The 10,323-nt window shown below is 32.2% G+C and overlaps 1 protein-coding gene across 2 annotated transcripts; it reads left to right on the top strand.

Moving 5' to 3' along the window:
• Positions 1-357: 357 nt before the first annotated feature.
• Positions 358-6,870, top strand: LOC133305440 (eukaryotic initiation factor 4A-15-like). 2 transcript variants are annotated; one of them, XM_061505661.1, is made up of 5 exons: positions 4,032-4,191; positions 4,580-4,649; positions 4,807-4,913; positions 5,191-5,621; positions 5,973-6,870. In XM_061505661.1, exons 2-5 carry the CDS (start codon positions 4,582-4,584, stop codon positions 6,606-6,608), a joined length of 1,242 nt encoding a protein of 413 aa, XP_061361645.1. In that variant the 5' UTR covers positions 4,032-4,191; positions 4,580-4,581; the 3' UTR covers positions 6,609-6,870. The 2 variants fall into 2 exon arrangements, with proteins under 2 accessions (XP_061361646.1, XP_061361645.1); XM_061505662.1 differs by lacking the exons at positions 4,032-4,191; positions 4,580-4,649 and adding an exon at positions 358-402 and having other exon boundaries at positions 4,850-4,913.
• The last annotated feature ends 3,453 nt before the right edge of the window (positions 6,871-10,323 follow it).

Here is a 10,323-nt window from a genome sequence, read left to right as displayed (position 1 = left end):
AGTGGTTTCCTTCTTTTCTGATTGGGCTAATTTTTTTTCAAGCAATATGTTAAATGTCTCTTTAGATGATTTGTGCTTGCTCTCGGTCCACCACATGCAAATTTGGATTACAATGGTTGCATACTGCCTTAGGCCCAACATTGAGAATGTCCACTTCATGAAAGTCATCCCACACATTTGATGTTTTTTGCCTTTTATTTGTGGTGCTTGCATCTGCATCTTGTGTTAGTGGTTCTTGTCCTTGAACATCAATATTATTCCATGCATGTGAATTAGAGGCCATTTACCTAGTTTGACAAAGAAACAACACAAATAAATCAAAATAAATTAAATATTTTAATAGTACAAGAACATATAATGAAAGGGACATTGCAAAATGTCAAATTTGAACGTTCAATTCGAGTATAGGACGCACAAAAGGTGAAAGATTTACACAACAAAAATAGCATAACATTGTAACTTGTCAAATGAGTTTGCATGATTTTAACACAAAATCATCATATTTGTGACCGGTAAAAACCGAAATACACAATAATCGAGTAATCGATCACAAAACAGCAGCGAACAAAATTCTCAAAACATTCGCATAACAAAATCTGAAGAAACAACATCGATCACCAGACAAAAACAAGAAACATACATTGAATCGAAAGACAAGAATGGCAGAGTGTTACCTTAACAAGAAACCCTGGCTGCTCGTTCAGAATGAGACTGAGCTCGAAATAGGTCTTCGGCGATCTAGCAAGCCAGCGGTAATATATAACAACGGCTGGCACGTAGCTTGCGCGGAGGTCCAACAAATATTTTTCAGCGTGACTTATGGTTATGGGTCTGCGTTTGTTGGGGACAGTGACTTGGATCGGGAAAAAATGAGTTGAGGTCTTGAGGAGATAGATAACGCAGAGAGTGAGAAAAGGATGTTTAAGTGAGAAGTATTAAAAATATTTAAAAAATTAATATAACAGACCGACCTATAAGGCTTTCAGGCCATATTTACCTGTTAGAGCCAGAAGCCTTTTAATTAAATGAGCTTTTATATGAGTTTAAGTTCAAGTTTGAATCTATTAAAAGGCAGGTTGAACCAGGTCGAAAATTGTCGGGGCTAAGGCCTTGGCCTTATTACCACCCTAAGTTTCTGCACTTTATTATTTTCATCCCAAAATAGAAAGGGCCAAACAACCATTGCATTTTCTGTTATATGCCTCTTTTGTTTTTAATCTTTGCGCTACCAACAACTGCGTTTGAAGTTTTAGGGAATTGGCAAAGTTTGACTATGACGCCCAACTAATGTGTTCATAGAAAATATCAGGCAGAGGCAAGTTGACTAAATAATTCATTAATAACCATGATATCTTTTTTCGTGCAAATATCCATATTTTGTATCATAAAGAAGAGGAAGGTTATACCTACAACCTCTTACAATTATATCTTAACACTGTTGATTTTCGTTAATCAACGGTTATTATTTATTGTGAATTAATAATTAATTAATGAGTTTAATTTGCGAAAATTATAACCGTTGATTGGCGAAAATCAACAGTATTAAGATATAATTGTAAGAGGTTGTAAAAAAAAAATTGTAAGTATAACCTTCCTCACGTAAAAAATATAAGTTTGTTAAGCTTCTCTCAACCAGGATTATCAATTGAAAGTATTCGATGAAATCTAAAACACCAGATTAAGTACCATGTGTCTGCATTTTGTAGTTAATGCTTAAACATGCTTTAGTTATTTATTTTCTTCATTTAATTACTCACTAAAGTCAGATGATTAAGATTAATGCAGACTGTCAACAATTGAACATGTGTGACTTTCATGCCATTTGCCATTGTTTTGGATCACAAATAAATAGAAACTATTGTGTTTTTTTATACCATTATCAGGGCTAATTAATGGCAGGTTATGTAGCATGCTAATTTAATTAACTACGTTATGTACTTATGTAGCAAATATTAATTATTGAAATAATAACTAATCAGTATAAAAATTAACAGTTGCGTGTAAAAATAAATAACTAATTAATAATACAACTATTATAATATTTAACTAGAGTGTAAATTAATCTTTGTAGGTTGTTTATTAAGTGTAATCAGCTAGTAATCTAATAATTAATTAGCAATGCATATTATTAATCAGTCATGTAATAATTAATTATTATAAGCAATTAATATTGTAATGTAAAGAATTAATATATAAGTGTAGGAAATAATATAATAATTTATTTTATTAATTAGTGTTCTGATTAATTTATTAATATTTTTGAATTAATATTTTTGTCGATATATTAGTGATATTTATAAAAATTTTCAGATTGATCGTGTGGAGCTAGTACGGCGCATGACTACGTAGAAAACGCGATGCTTTTCATTAACTCATATACATCTTGAGATTGACAAAATAATGGTTGAAATGGAAGAGTATGACAAATTCATCATATGGTAATTCTCATTACACAGTGAGTCAGTGACTTTCGATGGACTATAAAGCTTGGAGATGTTCATTATACGGTTAATTTTTATCGCAAGTTAGGGTGTGCACGACAATTATTTGGAGAGAAATATATTTGCTTTTAATTTTTACATTTAGAAAGATTTACTCAAAAACTATATATTTGGAGAGAAAAGGAGTATGTAATTAATAATATATTTATTAAATAATGTATATTTAATCTTAATAGCACATTTTTATGATGTATTTATTTAATAAAATTGTGCCAACGAAAAAGAGAGAGTTGTGTTTAAATTACCGGTTATTTTTTGAATTAGAAAAATAAATCAATTTTATCAAAATATTATTTTTAAAAACTTCTGTTATTTAAATTAAAAGTAAAGAAAAAAATATTTTTATAAAGATTATGTACACGCTATAAGTAGAAGCTTAGCTAAATATAAATTTATAAAAGTTCTTATCTTAAAAATAATGTTCTTTTATAACGAAGAAAAAAAGTAAAAGACAAAACTTCAAGGAGAAGTTTTGTTTAAGATATATGTAAGCTTTTTAGAATTTTCATATTTATTTTTCAATTATACTCTTATTTAAAACTTTTATTTATGAATTTTATTATTTATCTCTATAATTTATCCTAATAATAAATTATTTCATCTCTATCTCTTCAAAACATTAAAAATAATTTTATACAGTTATGAAACAACTTTTAGTTTTATATTTTAATTTTTGTAACTTTATCTTAAAAGTAAAAAAAATGTGCCGAACATGATTCACAGCACTAGTATTTGTTTATGTTATTTTGGTTTTAATGCGCATTATAAAAATTCTCGACTTTTTGCTGATGTCTTTACAAATTTGAAGAGGCGATCTTTTCTACTAAACAAAGCCTGGAAATGAATCCTCGTTTTAAAATTTCATATTAGACAATCATGTCAAAATAAAGCCCTTATGCCAAATATGAGAGTAACATGTCTGTTATATTCTCTGGGTTTTTATTCCTCTCACTAAGATACTACTACCCAGCTTGTTTACCCTTTTTTTTAGAAAAAAAAAATAGCTACCCAACTTCATACGTATATGTTTATGTAGTTCGAATCATCAAAATAAACGTATCATAAATTAATACTAAAAATGAAAATGTATTGGAATGTTTGATTCGTATTTTTTTATTATTAATATGATTTTATAACGAGTGTCGTTTGGTACATTAATTTTAGAGAAATAATATCCTCATGTTGCATAAGAAACATGTTGCATAAGAAAGTTATCTTATATCATACATCCATAGAATTTCATATCAATTATTTTTTTTTATTTTATTTTTTTAGATTGTGGACCCCATATATTTGTATCACCCACATAAAAATATTATCTCATATAACATGAGATTAGTAAACCTCTTAGTTTTATTATGGGTTTATTGTTGTGAAGATTTTATAAAAGAAAATGTGAAAAGATTCGAAAGAACTCTTGTGGGCTAGACATTGGGCCGGAGCCCAAGGGAAAGGGCGTTGAATGGGTACAAAGGGGTAAATTGGGAAGAGCAGAAAAAAGGACACTCGCGTAAAATCTAGGAACCCTGGTTTTGTTTCTCACTTGAAATTCACAGTTAAGTTGCTACCAAAACGCTCTTCGTTCTCGACTCCGCGGCGTAGATCCGAGGAGTTTGGGAAACCCTAGCTTCGCTCACGAACACCGCCACTCTTTTTCTAACGTACTCTACCTCTTCTTCATCAACCTAAGGTCGTTTTTTTTTTCTTTTTTTCTGTTCCACTTTCTTTGATTGGATGCTCTGTATCCCCTATTTCTTTTAGTTTCATCAGTACTGTACTTCTCTCTGACGATATAAAAATTGATTTGTTTTCTTTGTGCTATTCATTATTGTAAAACTGCGTTTTCTTTTGTAAATAAAATGTCTGCGTCATGCTCACTCCCTTTTCATGTCTTTTATGTTCGCTTCGAGGCTTTCAGAGTTATAAAGAACAATTTTATTGAATTTTTTTCCATCAGTTTTACGTTCTTACGAGTTTATAGATTATTTTGATGTTAATTTTTATTCGAATCGTTAGCTTTACTCGTGTTGATTCTCTTAAGAAATTGCGTGGTTTAAGTATTTCTGTTTGGCTTGCAGTCATGGCTGGAGTTGCACCTGAGGGTTCACAGTTCGATGCTCGTCAATTTGATGCCAAAATGAGTGACTTGTAAGAACTTTCACTTTTCTTTCAAAGTAGCTGTGCGCAATCTGGTTTTATTATAAGCTTATCATCATCATCACCACTACTGCTACTGAGATTGTTGTCCATGTTTTTGTCTTCGTGTGGATGTTATCTGATAGATTTCGATGGCTTTTTCTTTCAGACTTACAGCTGATGGACAGGACTTCTTCACATCTTATGATGAGGTTTTTGAAAGTTTTGATTCTATGGGCTTGCAAGAGAATCTCCTCAGAGGCATTTATGCATATGGTAAATTTAATGTTCTTTTTATTTCTTTTTCTTTGTCCTCTCTCCTCTATTTTTAACCCAAAAAAAAATGTTCTTCCTTGTAATGGCCATTGGAGTTTTTTTTTTCTGCCTTGGAATTCTTTTATTCTTTCAAAATATATTGTTGCAGTATAACACCAGACATATTGTTTGACTTATTCCGTTGTTTTGTGTGTAAACCGTGGTGTTTGTTGTCCTGCTACTGTTTTTGCCTTTATTGTATGTTCCAATCCTTAAACTAGTATGATTTTTGCTTTAGGTTTTGAAAAACCATCTGCCATTCAGCAAAGGGGAATAGTTCCCTTCTGCAAGGGACTTGATGTTATTCAACAGGCTCAGTCTGGAACTGGGAAGACAGCAACTTTCTGCTCTGGTATTCTGCAGCAACTGGACTACAATGTGACACAATGCCAGGCCTTGGTTTTGGCACCAACTCGTGAGCTTGCTCAGCAGATTGAGAAGGTTATGCGGGCGCTTGGAGATTATCTAGGTGTGAAAGTTCATGCTTGTGTGGGAGGTACTAGTGTTCGTGAAGACCAACGTATTCTATCAAGTGGTGTTCATGTTGTGGTTGGTACTCCTGGCCGTGTGTTTGATATGCTGCGCAGGCAGTCACTTCAGCCAGATTACATCAAGATGTTTGTATTGGATGAGGCTGATGAAATGCTTTCCCGAGGTTTTAAAGATCAGGTGCTTTTTAATTCATTACTCCTGTAGTCCTTTCACTTTTATTTATTGCTGTAAACTCGTGCATGTCAGTCAAATCTATTTTGTTTTTCACTCCATCCTATCTTTAATTTTCCTGCTTTATGTTCTGGACTGTTCAAAAATATTTATGCTTTCAACTCTGTTCAGAACTTTAGATGTATGTTTCTTTTATCTCTGAAATTTCTTATAAAGGAATAACTGTGTAGTAAAATATGAATTCAAGTGCCTTTCAGTTAATTTGAAAAATCTAACTTTTATTGGGCCTATTGGGTTTGTGGTCCTAAATAATTTATGTAGGTATAGCTGCTTTAACCTGGGCTTTATTGTTATCAGATCTATGATATATTCCAGCTGCTGCCTTCTAAGATTCAAGTGGGAGTTTTCTCTGCTACAATGCCTCCTGAGGCCCTTGAGATCACCCGGAAGTTCATGAACAAACCTGTGAGGATCCTTGTGAAGCGTGATGAGCTCACCTTGGAGGGCATAAAGCAGTTTTATGTCAATGTTGACAAAGAGGATTGGAAGCTGGACACACTCTGTGATCTTTATGAGACTTTAGCCATTACTCAGAGTGTCATTTTTGTAAACACCAGAAGGAAAGTTGATTGGTTAACTGACAAGATGCGAGGCCGTGATCACACAGTGTCGGCAACCCATGGAGACATGGACCAGAATACCAGGGACATTATTATGCGTGAATTCCGATCTGGGTCTTCTCGTGTTTTGATTACTACTGATCTTTTGGCTCGTGGTATTGATGTCCAACAAGTGTCTCTAGTTATAAATTATGATCTCCCTACACAGCCTGAGAACTATCTCCATCGTATTGGTCGAAGTGGGAGGTTTGGTAGGAAAGGTGTTGCTATCAACTTTGTCACTAGGGATGATGAAAAAATGCTGTATGACATCCAGAAGTTTTATAATGTGGTAGTCGAGGAGCTGCCATCAAATGTTGCTGAGCTTCTCTGATGAGATTTTGTCCTCCATCCTATTTTGATGAAAATTAGTTTACGTTTGGTAAGTGTTATGCAATGTTTTTTTTCTGCTCTTGTTTCTGCTTTTAAACCTTGTTTCATAGGCTCAGTAATTTAATTTGAATTTTCAGTTGTCTGAATATCCAAGTGATATGTACACTCGCAATGTGAAATCCCATTATTGCCCAAATTAATGTATGAACGTTGTTGAACATTTCTGGCTGGCATTTTTTCTAATATACGTTTTGAGTTTTACTTGACGTTAAATTCATTGTTTTATTCATTTTTAGCTTGGAAGTTACAGTATTTGGCTGTAGTTGAAACACTGATGTGGTAATCAATTGCTGTTGGTGGGTATTCTGCTATTCAAATACGATGATTTTAAATTATCGATGATTTCTTTTTTGAGCGGCTGAGCGGCTTTATAATATTTTAAAATATTCTCAATTTCCTTGTTGGTAACTGTTACTTGCGTTGCCATTTTCTTCGGTTTAAAGCTACGTTTGAAGATATCCGTGTTTTAAGCGTTGGTTTTTGACGAACTCGTGCATTCCTGCAATATTTCCGCACTATTTGAACTTAAGGGGGTGTTTGGTAGGGGAGAAATTTTTTTAACCAGGTAAATGTAAATAGTGGGGAAATAGTGTTTAACTTAGATAAGTGGGGAAATTTTAAAAATGTTGTTTGGTAGACCGAAAAAATACCAGGTATGTATTAAATTTACTGAGATTATGTTTGGTTGAAAGTAAAAGATTGATGGGGAAATATGACAAAATTTTCAAAATACCCTTCAATATTTAGGGTGTTCATCAGAATAAACATTCTGGTTTCACTTCCTTAAATACGTGCTGAATCATTCTCCACTTTTTCTTTAAAATGAATTCAACCATCTTTATGTCTCACTTGTCCACAGGTCAGTGAACCACATAGGAAGGAGTTTTGCAAATGAGAGAGGTAAGTGGCCATGGGTAATAACGTAACATTTTTGGCTCTGCTTTCAGAGATTCATGGGGAAACCCATTGCCTAGCTTTATTTCTCAGACTCCTCTACTAAACATGTCCATCACAAATCCCCTTCTACACTTACCCATCTATCCCCTTAAAACTCTCCTACCAAACACCCCCTAAGGCTGAGGACCCTGATATGCATAAGTGGCAAGCAACTATATGAACTATTTATACCGCTACATGAAACAAATTGAGGCAGGCTTTAATTTTGATCTTGGTGTTAAATTTAATCAAGGTTTTGAAAACTTTGAAATATCCAATTAATTGTTATAATTAAATTTTTTAAAATTTAATATAGCTAAGACAAATGAAAAGTAGTAATAGGAAAAGTCAATAGTAAGAAAAACATCATCAATGATTAGTAAACAATGACGTTCGTAATACGCAAAGGCCTACTTTAATTGAAAATCTCGTTACTTAGAATTGTATAATTTCCATAAAATTTTAGATTTCTTATTTTTTAACGTAACAGTATATTTAGATTTAAACCTATCATTTTATACATGACTGCTTTTCTTTGTTAATTATTTTACCTCCTCTTACTACCAAAATCTTCTACAATCAATTCACTTTAACTTATTGTTTTTTTAATAAAAAATTACGAAAATGTAGTCGTTTTGAAATTAATTACGAAAATATAGCAGTCAAACACACTCATATGGGGCTGTTCCAATAAAGAGAAACACACCCATGTGGGGCGTGACCTAAGCGTGAGTCACGCCCACGTGGGGCGTGATCAAGTTGGAGAGAGACACGCCCAATCTGGGCATGACTGAGGAGAGAGACACGTCCCATCTGGGCGTGTTTCACCAGGTGCTGCCACGTGTCACAAAAGTCAATAATTTGACCGTAAAACTTTGGAAGTCCATAACTTTTGACTCGGGTATCCAAATTAGGTATTTTTTTTTAATTCCACATAACTTTTCGAGATCTACATAATGACACCTCATTTGGCATATTTTGTCTCTCACAAAAAAAAAATTTGAATTTACAATAATACCATAATTATTAAAAATGATACCATAATTATTAAAAATGACACGACTTTGTTACCTTATAATTAATACTAAAAATAATCTAACATTTTTATAATCATGAACAAAAACTTAAAAATCAAAATAAAACAGCACTCACTTAACTTTTTAATATAAATTATTCGATATTTTGTCACCGATAGATGTTAACCGAATAAAATTATAAATTTCATAAAATTCTTCATTCAAATTTTTAATATATATCTCAATAACATACATAATTAACCTTATCATAACTTACCATAATCATAAGGATCTTTATTATGAATGTTTCTAATCATAACAATGGTTTTCTGCTTATTAATTTGAGTTTAAACGTTCTTATGGTATTATTATTATAAATTCAATTTTTTTTTGTGAGAGACAAAATATGCCAAATAAAGTGTCATTAGGTAGATCTCAAAAAGATGTGGAATAAAAAAAAAATTACCTATTTCGGATACCTGAGTCAAAAGTTATGAACTTCCAAAGTTTTACGGTCAAACTGTTGACTTTTGTGACACGTGGCAGCACCTGGTGAAACACGCCCAGATGGGGCGTGTCTCTCCTCGGTCACGCCCAGATTGGGCGTGTCTCTCTCCAACCGGTCACGCTCCTATGGGGCGTGTTTCACTGCTATATTTTCGTAATTAATTTCAAAACGACTACTTATTTGTAAAACTTTATTAAAAAAGCAATAAATTATTTTTTTTGCCCCAATTCACTACCTATCTAATCATACATTTTTTCTATTTTCAAAAACTTTTTAGCGTTCTCACCTTTTAATTCAATGGTGATTAGATAGGTAGTAAGTTAGTAGTAGAAAATTTTGGTAGTAAGAATATCCTTCTTCTTATTTTACATCCAAATATTTGTTTGGTTAAGTTATCGAGGAATGTTATATTTATAAACTATTTTCGCTTATAATCTCTTATAATTATATCTTAACTGTTGATTTCCGTCAATTAATGAATATTAGTTATTACGAAATAATAATTAATTAATGAGTTTAATTTGTGAAAATAATAACCGTTGATTGACGAAAATCAACGATTAAATATGATTGTAAGATGTTGTAAATGAAATTAAGTTGTAAGTATAACTTTCCTCTAATTATCTTATTAAATTTTTAAATAAACACTTACAGATTATCTCAGAATATTAATGTATTTTTAGTCATGTATATGTGATCTTGTATTACTTCAACTACATGATAGAGAACTTAAATCATAAAATTTAGTAATTTAACCATAAATTTTGATCAATTTTAGTCAAAGAACAGAAATCAAGTCGTACATGAAATCTACGAATGAGAAGAAACAAAATATAACCGACCAAACAGGTTAGTCAGCGGGAGAGAAATGAAAAACGAAGACGTGTCCATGAACTTACATAGTATAGTAAAATAAAAGGGCTGGGTCACGTGTCAACTTGAAGAAGACACTTACTCAATTCTTCCATTTCCAAGCTGCATCCTCTGGAAATCTCTAACTAAACAATAAGAACAAAAAAGCAGAAGATAAGCCAAATCAAACTTCCAAACAGCCTGATTAATGATTTCTTTATTTTAGATTTCAACAAACCTATTTTCTTTTCTTTCATTTAAATTTGTAATTTATATTTTAATTTGGTAACAATTCCTTTCCTAATGAACTCTTGTCTTTGATTACATGCCAACAAAAACTTGCT

Source organism: Gastrolobium bilobum, unplaced genomic scaffold (genome assembly GCF_033153095.1).
Source record: "Gastrolobium bilobum isolate Gb01-03AN ecotype WA unplaced genomic scaffold, APGP_CSIRO_Gbil_v1 utg1221, whole genome shotgun sequence".
NCBI lineage: Eukaryota > Viridiplantae > Streptophyta > Magnoliopsida > Fabales > Fabaceae > Gastrolobium > Gastrolobium bilobum.
This window is presented reverse-complemented; position numbering and strand designations above follow the sequence as displayed.

Coding starts and splice junctions, on each gene's coding strand:
- LOC133305440 (XM_061505661.1), top strand. CDS start 4,582: ATGGCTGGAGTTGCACCTGAGGGTTCACAGTTCGATGCTCGTCAATTT. Junction 4,650..4,806: donor GATGCCAAAATGAGTGACTT/GTAAGAACTTTC, acceptor TTTTTCTTTCAG/ACTTACAGCTGATGGACAGG. Junction 4,914..5,190: donor CAGAGGCATTTATGCATATG/GTAAATTTAATG, acceptor TTTTTGCTTTAG/GTTTTGAAAAACCATCTGCC.